At 41.2% G+C, this 17,205-nt stretch overlaps 1 protein-coding gene across 2 annotated transcripts; it reads left to right on the top strand.

The window, feature by feature from the left end:
- The first annotated feature begins 29 nt into the window (after positions 1 to 29).
- NDC1 (NDC1 transmembrane nucleoporin) lies at positions 30 to 15,535 on the top strand. 2 transcript variants are annotated; one of them, XM_015291192.3, is made up of 18 exons: positions 30 to 290; positions 380 to 500; positions 626 to 727; positions 1,118 to 1,292; positions 1,761 to 1,899; positions 2,613 to 2,721; positions 4,135 to 4,186; positions 4,796 to 4,928; positions 6,102 to 6,194; positions 7,294 to 7,375; positions 8,256 to 8,411; positions 9,473 to 9,727; positions 9,857 to 9,975; positions 10,227 to 10,277; positions 11,820 to 11,883; positions 12,986 to 13,086; positions 14,026 to 14,186; positions 15,274 to 15,535. In XM_015291192.3, exons 1-18 carry the CDS (start codon positions 30 to 32, stop codon positions 15,335 to 15,337), a joined length of 2,238 nt encoding a protein of 745 aa, XP_015146678.2. In that variant the 3' UTR covers positions 15,338 to 15,535. The 2 variants fall into 2 exon arrangements, 1 of the variants encoding a protein (XP_015146678.2); XR_005862015.1 differs by lacking the exon at positions 15,274 to 15,535 and having other exon boundaries at positions 11,786 to 11,883; positions 14,026 to 14,159.
- The last annotated feature ends 1,670 nt before the right edge of the window (positions 15,536 to 17,205 follow it).

The following is a 17,205-nucleotide window of genomic DNA, read 5'->3' as shown; positions in this document are numbered from 1 at the left end:
CTTATTTCTCCACCTCCGCCGCGCGGGGGATGCCGGGCCTCGCAGTCCTCCCCACGTTGTGTGCCCGCGCCGCTTCCTGTCGGGGTGGGCGGGGAGAAGGAGCGTGGCACGCTTCCTATTGGCTGCCGCGGGCTTCCATCGCGGCTCCTATTGGCTGCCCCGGGCTTCCCGCCGTGTTGCGCCGGAAGTGGCGTGTGGGAGGCGGCCGTTGGGCGGCGGAGACTTTGAACGGCGCCGGGCCCGGCATGGAGGCGGCGGCGGCGGGCCGGCAGCGGGCCCTGCTCCGCCAGGTGAGCGCGGCGCAGCCGCGACCCTTCCCCCCCCCCCCCCCCCTTTTCTTCCCCACGCCCTCCTCCCATTCACGCCGCCTCTCCCTCAGGTGCTGGGCTGGAGGCTGGCGGCCGCCGTCGCCTGGTCCGGGCTGCTGCTGCCCGTCTGCACCGCGGCCTTCGTCCTCCTCAGCGGCATTCAGCCCCTGCGCCCGCTGCGCTGGCTCTCTGGTACGTGCCCTGCCCGGTCTGCGCCTCCCCGCCCTCGCCCTCAGGCTTCCTCAGCGGCGGGTCTTCCTAGAGAGGCTTAGTTACTGCGGTCTTCTGAGGGCTGATTGTTTCTTTCTTTCCTTTAGATTCTTTCGATGACTTATATACTTCACATGTCATCTTCTGTATCCTTCTGATGTCCGTGGTGGTACTGGTGATCAGCGTCTTCAACGTTGAGTTTTATGCAGGTGGGTTGCATGCACTGCTGAGCTGGCTGTGGTACCGCTTATAAATCGGATGGGCGTGTGAGAGATTTGCGTTCACCTCTTGCAAATTGCCTTTTAATTAACGTAGACAGCACGTAAAAGGTATTTTTAAGTAGAGGTAGCAGTTTGTATTTAATTAGCAGTGACCACGGGAGGGTGTGAAAACTGTGGGTTTGACTCAGAAGGGGACTCAGATGGCAACAGGAGAGGCAGTCCAGGTGTGGGCATCATTCATGGCCCCATCTCTCTGCATTGCTTTCTGTGTCTGATTCCAGCTGAAGTTCTTGGCTGCCAATGGCTTTTTTTTTCTTTTTTTGAATGAGGAGTTTTATCGACAGCAAACAAAAATTGACTTTTGGCTTTTATTTACAGTGGTGCCATCGATCCCATGCTCTCGATTAGCACTGATAGGAAAGATAATTCACCCTCAGCAAGTTATCCATTCAGTTGCTCATGCTATAATGGGCATGTTGGTTGCTTGGTGTGCTGCAGTTATGACAAAAGGGAGGTTCCAGTTTCTTGCTGTGCCCTGCACCATTTCAGAAAGGTAATTATTTCTATGTGTTAAGGATAAGTTATGGAAAGAGCTTCTGTTGTAGAAGTATGCCCTGATGGCCTTTATTTTAAGCAAGAGACGGAAATTTGAGTGCTGTCAAAAAATGAGCAAGTATGTGTTGATAATTTTTTATTAAAGGCTCGGAAATGCCCTAACTGAGAAATGTGATAATGCGTGGGGAAGTAACTGGGCCAGAAACCCAGAGTGACTGAATTGTTGGGATTGTTGATGCAGAGTTGCCAGGGTGTTGTAATTTGAACGAGGTCTCTGGTGGGTGTGCCTCAGTTCCTGAATATCAGAAGTATCCCCATGTGTAAAGTACAGAAATAAGCAATGGCAGTTGGACATGGTGAGATACCACCACGTGTACTGATCAGGAGAGTAGAAATGAACTTTCTCGTGAACTCCAAATGCTGGATTAAAAAAACACCTTAATTAATATTAAGTTCTCTCTTTTAGCCTCAATGATGCTGTTCCTCAGATGTGCCTAAATGAATACCACCTCTTTTTTCTACTTTCTGGTGCTTTCATGGGATACTGTTACAGTCTCTTATACCTTATTAACAATATGAATTATTTGGCGTTTCCAATCATACAGGTAAGCAGTTTTATGGATCTTAGCAGAAAGATGAGCAAAACAGTTATTAAAAAATAGCCTTGATTGTTTATATGCCTGAATGTGGCAGTACCAGCTGTCAGTTGGCTTTTACCAGTAGATTAAAGCGGAGTGAGTGTATGTTTTGGTGCCAGTAATGTTCACCTTCCTTCTTCCTGCTCAGCCTCTTTCAAACAGATACAGAGATGCAGAGTGCTGAGGGCCCTCTGTTGCACGTTCAAAGCTGACTAAGGTGCACCACTGCAGAAGGTGTACAGGAAAGCAGCAATATACACGAACTCATCATTAACATCAGGAATTAGCAACAGAAGTTACTTAAAAGCTGAAAATCCGGAGGGCTTTTAGATAATTGTTTTCAAACAAACAACCAGGAATATATCAGTTGTGATGGAGTACCAGATTTTTTCAAGTCTGAAGAGCATATAGCGACTTATGCTTAAACTCAGCATCCACAGCTAATTTGTGTGCTTGCTGCTATGGAACCGATCCCTTTGGAGGGGGCTCTAGCAATTCTGCTGAAATCTAGCAGAGAGAGGGCTGACCTATGAAGTGCAGCCCAGAAACATTTCTCCTGTTCACCTAATAAGTTGTAATTTGCCTAGACCACAGGTTTTGAAGCAGGCTTTTAATTTTTTTTAACTGTTTCACCAGTTTGTTCTGAATGCAGAATATGAAACTGTTGTTTTTGTTTCTAGCAATACAAGTACTTACGTTTCAGAAGATCTTTGCCTCTCCTCGTTAAGCACAGTTGTGTGGAATCGCTGTACTCGGTTAGAAACTTCTGTGTTGCATATTACTTCTTTGGTAAGGATTTGTGAAGTTTGAGTTCCTGTATTTTGAATTCCTTTGTTTTAGCCAGGCAATTTACGCTGTTTTTTCAGCCTCTCAAGTTGCTTGATGAAGACATGTGGGCTTATTTAAACAAATCAAGACAAGTAATGTCTCTCTAGAATAGTGAGAAGGGGCACATTTTGTATGCTGGTATTAATTCTTAAAGCCTTACAGAATTCTGGTTAGCTTGTGAGAAATGTCTCTGTTTCCAAAGAGGTTAACACCTTACAGAGGAATTTCTCACCTAGTTGGGAACATTAGGTGAGTAGGAACATTAGAATTTTCTAAGAAGACAACTGGGAACGAGTTTTCTAACCTGAAGCCTGTGTTTTTGGACACTGTGCCAAAACATTGATCCTCCTCCAGAGGATTGTTTCTGGTGTTCTTTTCTTGGAAGGAAATTCCACTGCAGGCAGCTGTGAAGTAACTTGCATGTAGGAGCTACCAAGCTCTAACCAGCTAGCATTGCTGAGGGTGCATTTTGAAACCTTTTGGCCACTGTTTGTATGTGCATTCCGATCTGTGTAAAAATACTTTAAGCCTGGAAACAAAGTATAATTGAAGAATTTTGTTTTCATTTGTAACTTTTATTTTTATATATATATATATATATATATTTTTAAACCCAGTTTTTTTTTTAGCACATGGGTAAATGTTGCTATGCCTGGCTTGCTCCTTCTGTTGTCTGGTATTGGGAATAGTCTCAGAGCTGAACCTGAAATATTGGCAGCGGGTACAATTTCTGTGTATGTAGTGCCACTATGCCTTACTATTTCTAAGCAAAAGCAAGCACTTTGGCTTTATTCCCAAGTGCAGTTTATGTTATTTGGAGAAAATGGGGAGGAAAAGGCAGTTTGTTCGTTAAAATAATAATGATAAATTCTACTGATGGGCACAACTGGGTTGGACTGGATAAAATACAGTGAGGTTTCTTTTATGTCAGGGCTGTAGTTATACTCCTAAACAATGTAAAAGTATGTTAGAGCATTTTCCACTGGGGCAACTGCTTCAAGATCGGTTTCTTCTATATCTTTCAAAGTACTCTGCTGCTGTCTGAGCTGTGGTGAAAATGAGTATGAAATTACTATTAACTCTTCTGATAGAGAAGAAATACTAATATTCCAGTGCTGAGAAACTAGTGATAAAACTCAGGAGCAGCATCTCTCACCACGTAGTTATTGTCCTGGCACCTTTTTTTCCATTCCCTCATTCCAATTTTCTAAGAAACAAAAGAGAGAAAACCCAAAGACAGATTGTTTTCTTGCACACGTGTGTTACAAGGCCATTCTTTGTCTTTATATATGCATTCTTCTTGTTGGCCTGCTGTGTACATATTTGCCTGTGTTTTACTTCCTTCAGTGTTGTGTTTATTTTTTTGTCCCCTAGGTTATATCCCAAAGATGTGGATAAGTACCACAATGGATCTTCGTATAGACAGGTGGGTAGTGCATTGTGCTGAAAACTGGGAGGAGAATATTGCCAACAGCTGCCTTTGCTCAGGTAGTCCAGCTTAGCAGCTGGTCCTTTGTGTATAGTAGGGCTCTGTTCCTCACTTCCCCCAGAACATGGGGAGCATTGGAGGCTTCTGAAATAAACCCCACGAGGGCCAACAGCCCCTGGTAAGAGCCTTTTTGTAGCTAGGCAGTTAAGAAACCCTCTTTAATAGCCTTCATCTCTGTAAAACTGAAATACTTGAAAGGGTATTCTCTCCAGATCTCATTTGTGTTTTTTATCCAATTCTGTGTTTTTAGGATGTTTTCATTTTTATATATCACTGTGATTCCTCTTCAAACAGGGAGATGGGAGCTTTTAATACCCTAAATGACTGAAGTTGTGATTACAGTCATTTATTTCATGTAGCTCTTTCCTTAATTTCATTAATTTTAATTTCATCTAATCACCTCTACTAGAAAATTAAAGAGATGTGATCTCATAACATCTTTATGGAACTTCTTGAAAACCACCAACAAAATCAACAATAAGCAGCTTACTAAAGATGTCCTCCGTAATAAAAATACTTTTATCTTCTTGGTTGGTTTATTTGCAGTAAATTGCATCCTCTTGACACGCTGTCTGGCTTATTGGATCTCTCCTTATTTTACCACGTCTGGTTATGTGGTGTGTTTCTTCTCGTTACCTGGTACATTGCATGGTTGTTCTTCAAGATCTATGCTACAGAGGTTGGTATGCTGTGACAGTGCTGAAGTGTTTCACTGATAATGCTTTCTTTTCAAAAGCAATAACTTGTGACACGCACCTGCAGGTTATGTGAGAAGGTAATATCCAGAAATGATCTCTTAGTCCCATTTATCAACAGAAAAGATAACAAAAGGTGGTCAGTGTTCTGCAAGCTGAGCTCTGCAAATCTCAGATTTCAACAAGGCATCCAAATACACAGTTCTCCAAAGAAGAGACATGTTAATAGAGTTCAGGCTGCAGTATTAAAATAGACTTCAAGCAGCCTTGGGAATTAATACGTCTTTGCATTTTCATTCAATCACTGTTACAAATTAATATGGCTAAAAAAAGACCATTTGAATATATAATGAATCATGTTAGAATAAATCTGAGGCTGTGGTTATGGGGCTGGTGGGAGTGGGGTGTGCTGGGGGGGCTGACAAGGAAAAGGCAGCAAAGAATCTGTAAGCTTACATCAGTTCCACACAGTTATCTTGTTAACCCTTTGACAGCAATTGCTATTGTAGATTTCAGTTTTGCAGCTGGGGAGAAGAGAAAAAGTGAAGATACGTAATATGAATTCAGTGACACAGAACAAATAAACTGACAAAGTCTGCCCAAACTGACTCATGTTAAGTAGTAATAAAAATATGCAATACTTGACAACAACATAAGCAGTTATTTATCTTCTAAGACTTAGTTTAGCAATGAAATGGTGCAGGAGAATACTAAAATATTTCATTACTTAATAAAAGAACCCCTCAGTTTTCCATTGGATCGGTTATACCGTAAAAGACAGACATCACTGTTGAAATTTCTGATTTTGGGGTGTGGTGTCAATAGATTTTCTCCCAGTTATCGTTACGATAGAAATGTAACTGCATATGATTTGCCCAACTGTATGGGTACATGGAGGGCATTTCAAGATAAAGGCACCTGGATTTTCCAAGACCTTGGTTTTAAATGGGAGGAGCGGCCTTTGTTGTATTCTTGTCTGTTTTTTTTGTTGCTTCTGTTAGAAATTCCAAGGTATTTTGTAGCAAGTTGAAGCAGTTGGGTATGTGCTTTTGTAGTCCGTAATTCCTGATGAGCACCAACTCAGGGATGGTGTTTCTTGAGCTTTTTTTTCCTCATGTTTTGCACTGTATGACACAACTTCTGATGTTTATTTTTAGACACATCACTTTCCTGTTCAGCCAACTTTTGCTGAGGAGACGGACCAATGCCTGCCTAAAATCTTAAACAGCAACCCTCCGCTCATTATCAAGGTAATTGGATTTCTGCAGTCTTTCCGGTTAGGTGTGTGCTGGGGAGCTGATTCTCAAACGGTGATGTGCTGTGTGGCAGCTAGAGAAACTGCTGCTAGTTCTTTATGAAGCTGCCTCCGAACCGAGGGAGGCAGTCATGCTTAATGGTGAAAACTTGTTCAGTAGTGACATCTGCTGGTGCTCCCCGTGCTATACTGCTTTCAGGCTGAAGATGGACTCATTTAGAGGTGAGAGTGAGATGTATGTCTGCAATAATTATGTTAGTTTGTAATGATGCTAAAATAAAAGGTTATTAATGCTCTCTTTTCTTTCCATTGCAGTAAGCAGTAATTTTGGTGTGGCTGTGTTAGACGTTAATAGAACTTACTGTTTATAATAATCAAGAGTTGAAGGCCTCATATAAAAAGTGTTGTGTAAATATGGATAACATTGTTCTCCAGCACATGGAAGATCCATATTTAATGATTATACAGATCTCTGATAAGGCTAGAGATAAAATGGGATTCAAATGAATTGCAGCCTACTATAAGCTCTGTTACATTATCAAAGGATCTGTGAGGAAGAATCAATCACAGCACAGTTAGTAACTGCTGAGATTATGAATTAGTCTGAAGTGTCTAATTTATAATTGGGTCTTGCATAGTGGGGGCAATCTGGTTATCGTTGGTATGCCACATTCATTACTGAATCACGTGAAAAAGCAGTGTTAGGCTTTGTGCTGTTGGCACACTGCAGATGAGCTCTGGCTTACAAAAACAGTTCATTCTGTACTTGAGCTCTTTCTCTCTGAGTTGTTAGCTATTAAGATTGAATAATAATAATAATAATAATAATAAAGTCCTAGATGTTCTTTACTGATACGTTCTTCCTTTGGAGCTAAGGTTCTCCAAAGCTCTGCTCAGACACTCTATCCAAACTGGCCTTGGGGATACATGCAGTCTTTTGCCTCTTTTTTTTTTTCCCATCACGAGGCTTGTCGTAGTCTGTGTAAACTTCAGACTAAACTTGCTCTTCGTTAGAACTGCATTTATATGGATAACAGTTCTTAAGGATCCTCCTTGGAATTTGCTCTTGTGAAAACACTTTCTTTTTCTTGTAGTTTTTAGCCTTGCAAGACTTGATGTTACTTTCCCAGTACTCTCCTGTTCGACGTCAGGAAGTCTTTAGCCTCAGCCAGCCAGGTAAGAGCCAGCTCAGGTTGCTGCTGCTTCTTTTTTTTTTTTTTTGTTTGTCAAATGTGTTAACGAGTCTTCTTTTTAACTGCTGTGACGTGTGCTATGTAAGCTATGAGGCCTCATAAGTAAAAGTGTTCCTGTGATACCTTTTCCTAAAGGATGCTTAGTTCTCTGTATTCACGTTGTTTCATCTACTCAATAAATACCAGTCCCCGTTGTTTGATTTAAGTGACAACCATGAGGAAACACAGGCCTTAAAGTATTGAAAGCAAGGTCCTCTTGACATCACCTATCAAATAACCCAAACTGAATAATGCAGCATGTGTATGTAAGCCCAATGTTCAGATGTGAGATTAAATTGAGCATAAATAGTGGGTCACCGCTGGAACTGTGAAAGCAAACAAAGGCCAGGATTTCATTTAGTATACAAGCCTCGTGCTATATATGAAGATATGGCGGAGAAGGGCAGTTGAGACTGCCTAGAAACGTTCAAAAACTTTGTTGCTCCTCATTAGGATTTCTAATGTTTGCACAACTTCTAAAGCATTTCCTGTTACCATTGATATTACTTTGTTCATTTTAGTTGTTCAGTTAATTTCAAATCTGATGGACCAAACTGCTCGTTTCCCACTTGCCTAATGGGTTTCACTGAAGTCTTGTAGAGTTATTAACTGACAGTAGGATGGAATCTGTCCATGTTTTCATCTCCCTTTCAGTATAAATAAACTGCTACAGTAAAAATGCACTGTGGCTTTTAACAAATCGAATGGTGCTACAGTCTTTGAAGCTTTTGCTGAGAGCAAATGTGCACTGTTAGAATAGATATGAGGATACTGTGGAGATCAAACATACCTACTGCATTTCCCTTTTATGTGAACGCTGCTAGGTGGGCACCCGCACAACTGGACTGCGATATCAAGGGAGTGTTTGAGTCTTCTGACTGATCTGACCCAGAGGTTGATTGCACAACAGGAAGCTGCAGCAGCAAATGGGAGAGCAAAGCAGCAAGTGGGAGAGATGAAAGTATCTCCGCAGACTCCAGGTATGTGAGGAAATGCTCACAGTGCTTTGTAAAGCATGAGGATACCAATGGACTAATGTACCTATGTAATCTGAATTAAGTTGTATGGAAAAATGAGTTGGGGGAGGGGGGTGGGTGTTGCAAATAAATGGAAACATTTAAAAAGGAAGTCCCACCCCTGTTTCGTTTCAATCCCCAAAACAAATGGAAAGCTTCAAAAGAGTGTGCTTACTTTGTGTACTTTTCGTGATGTTATATTTGATGCAGTATGTTCTTCCACACTTGCATGAATTAAGAAAGTCTTAATTATTAGAGTTTTAGAATATGGCTGAACCTAAGAACTGCAAGTCTTGCCAGGAGATGCTTTGTAACTTGCATAGCTGTTCTTTTGGTTACCTTAAGATGACAAGATTAGTTTTTGTTGTTCTAAGGACTTTGAACATGTTTATGTGGTTCACTGAGTATCATGGTAGAAAAAGAAGAGTCAGTTTGAGTCTTGAGCTGCATGCAGCTGGCATGTATTTCAGGTGTTTCACATGCTGGACTTGGGCAGCATGCCTGGCAGCAGAGCTATGTTAGTACAAGGGCTGCCAGGTAACTGAATCCCTGGGGCACAAGCGTACTCCTGTCCTGGGAACAGCAGGGGATAGTTGGTATGTCAGAGGTGAATTTCTTCTAGTGCTGCTGTTCCCTTGGAATTTGTGGCTGATGTGTGTTTCTTACACACCAATCAGGAAGAACTGCCATTCTTATTTAAGAATTGTCCTTAAGTAGCCTTCTTTTCTAATACTAATACTAGAAATACTAAAAGCATCCTTTGCAATGATACATCCAAAGCACTGTAATGCTAGATAGCAGAAGGAGAGGTTCAGGAAATCCATCATCAGTTTGAGAACAAGTGGAAGGAACTTTTAAAACATTCCATGCTCAGGTTAATATGTACTTCTTTGCGAGATCAAGGTAGAAGCAATGTCTGTTAGTGAAAACTCTTGACAATACAGAAGTTGTTGAAGTAGCAATCCAATAACAAACCCATATCTTGACAGCATATTGTTTACATGCAGTGTGTTTCCTTTTCTTAGGAGCTGTCGTGGCAGAAGATATCCCTTTCCAGTTACAGAGGTCTAATGTTATTCCCAGAGCTGCCATGTCTTCCCTGGCTAAATCATCCTTAATGCCTTTAAAGGCGTCACCTGGGTCTGATATTGGTTCACCTTTCAGTTCACCTGCTTTAAATTGCAAAGCAGGAATTCTGGATTTAAGCTCTCCTTGGCATGGATCAGTCCAAAGTCCTCTTGTCATGCGAAGGGGACCAAAGCTGTGGACTTCAGGTTCAGGTAAAGACTTTTCCATTACACTTGTTCTTATCCTCGTAGTCACAGAGTTAGATGCCAATAGAGATCTATACGCATGGGAGGAAAAGTGACAGAAACCTGTTTTCTGAAGAGACTCTATTTCTCTTGTAGGTCTGCAAATGAATGGTTCCCACCGTGAATCCTTCCCAGTGCTCTCTGTTGCAAGAGTTGGCAGTGAGGCAGTACAGCCAAGTTTTATTTACACGTGGCTCCAGAACAAGCAAGAACAGGTAGAGTAAAAGTTGCAGCACAGATAGATTACAGCCAATACAGCTTAAGTGTTCTCTCTACTGAAAGAACTCTTCATTTCTTTTTAAAAATGAATACTTCCTTCTTCAATTGGCTTACATGACATAATGAAACATATTCCACCTCACACTCAATTCCTTTGCACTGTGAAAAGATGGTAGAGGTGAGGAGGCTTAACTTTGCTTGCCTTCTGATGAATACTATGTTTTTCATCTCTTTTTTTTTTTTTCAGATAAAAAACTTCTTATCAAGACGAGTGCTGATAATGTATTTCTTCAGCAAGGTAATTGTGATCGTATGTTTTGTAAGTGGGCAGCATGGTCTAGAAGTGCATGAACATGTGAGATCTGCTGTTGCAATGTGTGTCTTTTGCATATAGTAATGATTTAGAATACTGTGTCCAGTTCTGGGCTCCCCAGCTCAAAAAAAAACCAGGGATTTCTTAGGGAAGTCCAGCAGAGGGCCACAAAGATGGCAAAGGGCCTGGAGCGTCTGCTTATGAGGAAAGGCTGAGGAACCTGGATCTGTACAGCCAGGGGAAAAGATAAATGTTTATAAATACCTGAAGGGAGGTGGGAAGCAAGTGGATGAGACCAGGTTCTTCTTGGTGGTGCACAATAATAGGACATAGAGTAATGGCCTAAAATTTGAACGTAGGAATTTCAAGTTTTAGGTTCAAGTTATTCCACACAAACGTGTGAAATAACTTCTTTATGGTAAAGGTGACACAGCACTGGAACAGGCTGCCCAGAGAGGCTGTAGAGTCTCCTTCTCTGGAGACACTCAAGACCCGGCTGGACACCTGCCTGTGTGACCTGTTGTAGGGTACCTGCCTTAGCAGGGGGTTGGATGCAATCTCTTGAGGTCCCTTCCAACCCCTGCAGTTCTGTGATTCTGAAGTTCTTTTTTCTAATCTAATCATAAGTACGGTGCTGTTTTTATTGTGATGCTCAAAGCAGGGCTATCCTATACCTATATTAAAAAAAACCCAAAACAATATTTCTTTAGGCTAGACTGTTTATAAGCTGCATTTTGCTTAAAGTAACACAACTGAGAATGTAAAAGGGCAGTTATCTCAGTATACTAACTGCTAGATGGTATAGTTCCTAGTTAAGGTTGGAATTCAGTTAATGACACTTTGTCAGGCTACTGTACCAAGTGAATGCTATATCGTTTTCCTTTGTAGGGAAAAAAGGTAGCTGGATTTCTGGGAATTTCTCCTTCTGAAATATTGGTACTAATTTTACTACTGCCTTTCAGGTGCACACTTACACTGTGTAAGTTTAGCTTAGTTTTTGCATAAAAAAACAGTTGAGTGCTTCTCTTAACAAAATTGAACAATAACTTAATTAAGCTTTACAGAACAAATCCCCTCTACTGTAGATCTTAGTTTTTATAGGTTTCACTGTTTTCTGCAAGTAAATACCATGTTTTTGTATGCAGATCTCTTGTGTGTGTTTGAGGATTATTCACATACAGCAGTGTTTTCTGGTCAGCTAGAATGGAGACTGAGTCAAACAAGGTCATGAAATAGGAGTGGAGGGATTACATTGCTTATTTAGCCCTTGAAAACCAGCTAGCTAATAGACTTTCTCATTTGAAATGTTCACTTCTAGCTAGAGCTCTGTGGGCAGCTCCCACCCCGACAGAACTTTGGTTTATTGAAAGATCAGATTTTTCTGCACGTTCCCTGAAATTTGTCAGCCTTGCAGATCTTTTCTGAGGAGAGCCACGTGAACCTATGAAATGTGTATTATTTAATTGAAACCTGCAGTTTGGTGATAGTTTCAGGTCATGCGCTTAGAATGCTTTGATTTCTTCTCAGCATCCAGAAGCCTCCATCCAAGCTGTTTTCTCTGATGCCCAGATGCACATTTGGGCACTGGAAGGTAAGCAGTTTCTGTTCCCAGCTCTGGTTCCAGATTTTGGGGTCTCTGTGAAAGCTTTGACTCTATTTTGATAAAAATACATCTGCTTTTCTATAACATGAATAAAGATCTCATTCGCTTCTCAGTTTTGAAACCCCATGCACAATCTTCTGGTTTGTTCCATGAAGTTTAGTTTGCTCCTGGGTTTGATTTCTGTTGCTTTTTGCCCACATTAACCCATTTATTACCTTCGTGTTTTCTTCCAGTAAGAAATTCTTTTTACAGCAGGTTTTCTTTCTGCAGTGTCTTTGTTAGCTGGGGGTGTGGAGGCAGGCAGGCATTCAAGTAGTAAGTTAACAAATAATTTGGAAGAGGTGGTCCAGAGAGATTTAAAAAAAGCAATGAGCATGGGGCTGCACAGCAGGATTTTCTTGATTTTTCTCTCAATGTGAAGAGCAAATACCAGTGTTTTTAGAATCTTCTATTGGATTTCACTGTGCAAAAATCAGTCTTCTTCCTAGGTTAGATGTTTTATGGACTGATGAGACAGGTTGTGTCAGATCAAAGGTGACGAGCCAAGAAGTATAGTCAGGAGATGGGGATCATAAATATGGGTTTGCAGAAGAGCAGGAAGTATCGTTTGTGTTTTAGCAAGGGTTGGTGAGCTAGGCTGTGTGCTTTTTAGTATGATAAACTGAGAAGGGTTTAAAAGCTAAATCCAATTTTCTCTTCGGAGTAGTGAAGTTCTTGTATAAGCTGAACAAAAATTTAAATAATCTGGAAACGTTTCTGTGTGAGTAGGATTGTGAAATAGCACTTGTCTTTTGGCTGATGTCAGGTACGGTTCTGAGCAGAGGAGCAGAAAGGGAGCCAGTCCTCTTTTAAATATTTTATGTAATCTCTTTTTTTCCCCTATCATTAACCTCAAGCTATTGTGCAGCAGTCAGATAAGTGACTGATTGAGCCCTGCAGCAAGCCAAGGCTGAGGTAATGGTCATCTGGCTGCAGAAAGTCCTAAGAATTTCACCACGTTAGTAGAATCTTCAGGAAAAAATGTGGTCTTTGTTATTGCATCGGAAGTTGAGAATTCTGTAATTATAGCAAACTTTTTTTTCCCCACAAGGTCTGTCTCATTTGGTAGCAGCCTCCTTTACCGAAGACCAATTTGGAGTTGTTCAAACTACGCTGCCAGCTATCCTGAATACTTTACTGACCCTTCAGGAGGTGAAAACCATCAACTTTTCCTTACCTCAGAACAACTTGATGAGACAAGGAGTTAACTTTGTGTTTTGACAGTGCTGACCAGTCGTAACATTAAAGTTGTCACTGCTGTAAATGGCTTCTCATCTTCAGTTAATCTAAATGAAACAACCGGTTGCTACTACGTTCGTTATGGAACAGCTGGATAAAAGCCTTGGTAGATCTTTAATATGTAGAAGCAGGAAGTGCATTTTTACTGAAATATTTAACTGAGCACGTGGTGCCTTTTTTTAATTAAGCATCTTGTTTCAGGGATGCATCAAATATCCTACATCTTAAGCTTACTTACGACTTCATCTTCAATTGGCTGCACAGAATTCTTCATACGATCTGCAGCACTTGGAGGCTTTGCAAACCACGAGAGATAAGATCTCAAAGCAGTGCTAAGGCATGACTCAAACTCTCCAATTTGTGATGTTTGGAAACGTGTATTTAAAAAAAAAAAAAGAGAGATTTGTTTCCAAAGCTGTGCGTGTCTTTTTGATACAATCATTTTACACTTCCTTAATGGAGATTCTTGGAAAAGATTTTGAGGTTATTAAAGCTTCTCAGTGTAAGTCGTTTATTCCAAGAAGAGGTACTGGGGGAAGGAGCACCTCCCGTGTTTCTGAAGGAAACAAGATATAACACAAAACAGAATTGGTTTTGTACTTAGCTTAGCATTTAAGACTTAATACCAGAGAATCTTATTTCATAGATCTTGATACTGTGCTCGTGTTGATGGCTTGGAAATGTAAGGTCAAGTTTGGATTCCAGTATGTTTTTGTGTCTTGGTGGTGTTTGGAACTTTTTCTTGCTTTGCTTTATTAAATAAAATATTTTGCTGGTTCTACTATGAAGTAACTGAACAGACAGAATGAGCTCATCTATTTTTTTCTTTTCTTTTTTTTTCCCCTCCATTAGGTTGTAGACAGACATTTCAAACTGCCTCATGTTTCTAGCAAACCTCCCAGGAGTTCAGGAAGCCTGGTGGACACATCCTACAAAACACTACGATTTGCACTTAGAGCATCCTTGAAAACAGCGCTGTACCGGATAACCACTGTCTTCGGAGAACACTTAAAGTAAGAACTTTTCTTCATGATTTCTCACTTGATAAATTTTTAAATTAAATGTTCTTGCAGGAGGTATGAACGTATGAACACGGACGTTTGTGCAAGAATCCCTTTAGGACATTTTTCTCACATGGCGTCTTTATTTTCTTTAATTTGTTGAACCTTACAAAATCTTTGTGTATGTGTATGGTCCCTGCTAGAAACTTCCTCAAAGAATTCTGGGTCCTTACTGAATTTTTTCATGGACTCTTTAAAAAGTGGTCCATGTGTGTCACTCAGTAATTAGCTCTTAGCTGCTGACATGTAAATTGACTAGAGGCGACTATCTGCTTAATGGGAAGGGAATCTTGGGCAGCCTTACTAAATGCTTCTTGCTTGTCTGACGGCTGACTCTCAGCTGCTGTCACAGCAGGCTGACTTCTGTACTTGGTGTCTGAATGTGTGGAGCTGAAAATTTATTCATTATCTGCACATCTCTCTCTGTGGGTATGAAATGTCACTCAGTTTGGAAATGCTATATATACAGGAGAAATAATTTTGAGATTCTTTCATATTTAAGTCAACTTTGCAAGAGTAACAGTTGCTCATGAAGCTGTATCAGGAATCATTCAGATGGGGTGTTAGGAAAAACCTTAACTGAGAGGGTGGCTGGGTGCTGGAGCAGGCTCCCAGAGGCAGTGGTCACAGCACCAAGCTGCCAGAGTTCAACAAGCATTTGGGCAGTGCTTTCAGGCATAGGGTTTAGCTTTTTAGGTTGTTATCTGTGCAATTAGGTGTTGGATGTGGAGATCCTTATGAGTCCCTTCCAGCTCACAGTGTTCTATGATGCCATGATTAAATGGGTAAAGAAACACGAGCTTTCTAGTGATAAGTGTCTTTTAGTAGTGGAAGCTGGTGAGGAATTGACATTTCTAAGGATTAATGCCTACTTTTCTGTATGTTTTTCTTGGAACCTTGGCTTTCATACAGCTGGGTTTTCTAAATTTCAACTTGAGTGTAGATGTTTATTTCAGTGTGTGCTTAGTTTTGGCATGAGGCTTTATTTTGTGGTGTACTACCTTTAATGTAAAAACTTGTGTTCTGTGTTTGTTTTTAGTGCAGTGCAAGTCTCTACAGAACATAAGAAAAGACTTCAGCAGTTCTTGGAATATAAAGAATAAATATCAGATTTTGATACAGCTACAGTTTGTTTGGCACTTCTGGTAAGAAGAAAGTGGGACTACTGAGCCTTTTTATCTTGTATTGTTGAAAAAGCATGCGGAAGCACAAGTTGCAGAACAAAACTCTTAAAATTGTAGAAAATCTCTTCCAGTTTTGGAAGAGTTCATCTTTTGTATAATAAAATGTCTTAAAATTCATCCTGCCTTCCTTTAATATCACTTACAGGTGAGGAAGTGTCAGTTCTTATTTTATGTAGGACTGTGACATTTGAGGTTATCGGACTTAACTCTGCCACTGCTCACTGTTTTTCCCTCGTATATTCTTCCCCTGCTTTTCCTGACGAAGGGCTGAGTGGAGACTTACAGAGATACTTAATGCCTCTGAGTGTTTCATAAATTTAGTTGCTAACACTTTCAGCTCAGATGAAGCGTGTACTTTAAGAATAAGAAACAGATGTGCCAAGGAATAAAAGATGCTACTCTCCTGTAGGATGGAGATGTTCCTTCTGAGCAAAATGGGTACGTGGGAAGATATTGATAAAGACGCAAATACTACTTGAAATTATCATAATGTTATTCCTTTGGCAAACTCTGCTGGTGTTTCATGTCCTCTTATATACTACTTAATGTCTTTTAACGTAAAAATAATCACTGTGAAACTTGTGTGAGGTATGGGAAGTCTCTTGAGTTCATTTTTATATTCTGGGTAATGAGGAAAAAAATTATAAGGGCTTTTTTTTTTTTTTGCAGTTTGTTTCTCTGTAACTGCAGTTAAATCTGTTCCCTCAAGCCTCGTAATGTTTCTCATTTGTTTAATCATCTCTAAGCTGAGCTGCACCTTCTTACTGGATTGCATATTGCAGGCACAAGTGAAACTGATAGCATTTGGTTTGATTGCTCTTCTGGCAGCCTTGTGAACTACCTGCCTCTCCATGCAGATTAACTATAGTCAAGAACATCTGAAATTATTTTCACCACAGCTGCAGAGAGGTAGGCAGCTGATTGTTCAGATCTGCTTTTCTGTTGTGGTTGAGTAATGGAATGCTACAAGTGAGTAATTGGAGACTTCAGTTCTTACGCAGCCCCTTATAAATCTGATCAAAACCCAATCCTACTTCCTTTTCTGAGACATAACAAAAAATTTGGGAGCGTACACAGTGTCCCCAGTCCTTGAAGCTACCGTACGCCCCTGTATCTGAGGGAACTGTGCAGGACCTGCTCTCTCAACACAAACACTTTGCCCATTAGGAGGACTGTCTTGATGTCAGTTGCTCCTCGGGGCCTGAATGCACCCTTCAAATGAGGTGGCTGTAATTCTGTTGCTGCTTACATTGAACAGAGTCTGTATTGTACATACTACTGCTGGTGTCTTCAGCACTGAAGCAGCCTTCTTCCCACCTACTGGGAAACGTTTCTGGCTCCTCGGTTGGGGCAGGCATCTCTGCAGATGCATCCAGCTGCAACTGTGGAAGCATCAGGTTCTTGCACATGATAAATAGGTATCAGAAAATCATGCAGCCCTGCGTGCTCACCAGACTTCCTCCAGCTTCTGAAATTGGCCATGTGCTCTGCCTGGGGGGAGGGCTCAGTGCTTTCAGCGTGCGTGGGGAGGAGAGTCCTGCTGTGAGCAGGGTGCCCTGGGAGCACCCTCAGCTTAGGAGATGCTGCTTGTTGTGTGCAGTGCTGTCCCCTTTCCTCAGGGTGAATGCTGGCAGCCTGTAGGGCGCTGTATGTTCAGGCAGGCTTTTGGTGGTCGTATGGCTTCATCTGCTCGCAGCAAACGTGGTCCAGTTGCTCCTATCCCCTCCTTTCTACAGACGTGATGGAAAGATGAGGGTCTGAGCAGAGTCGTTACAGATGCTGCAGGT

Source organism: Gallus gallus, chromosome 8, assembly GCF_016699485.2.
Source record: "Gallus gallus isolate bGalGal1 chromosome 8, bGalGal1.mat.broiler.GRCg7b, whole genome shotgun sequence".
NCBI classification, from domain to species: Eukaryota; Metazoa; Chordata; class Aves; order Galliformes; family Phasianidae; genus Gallus; species Gallus gallus.
The sequence above is the reverse complement of the archived record's forward strand: the minus strand, read 5'-3'. Positions and strand labels throughout refer to the sequence as shown.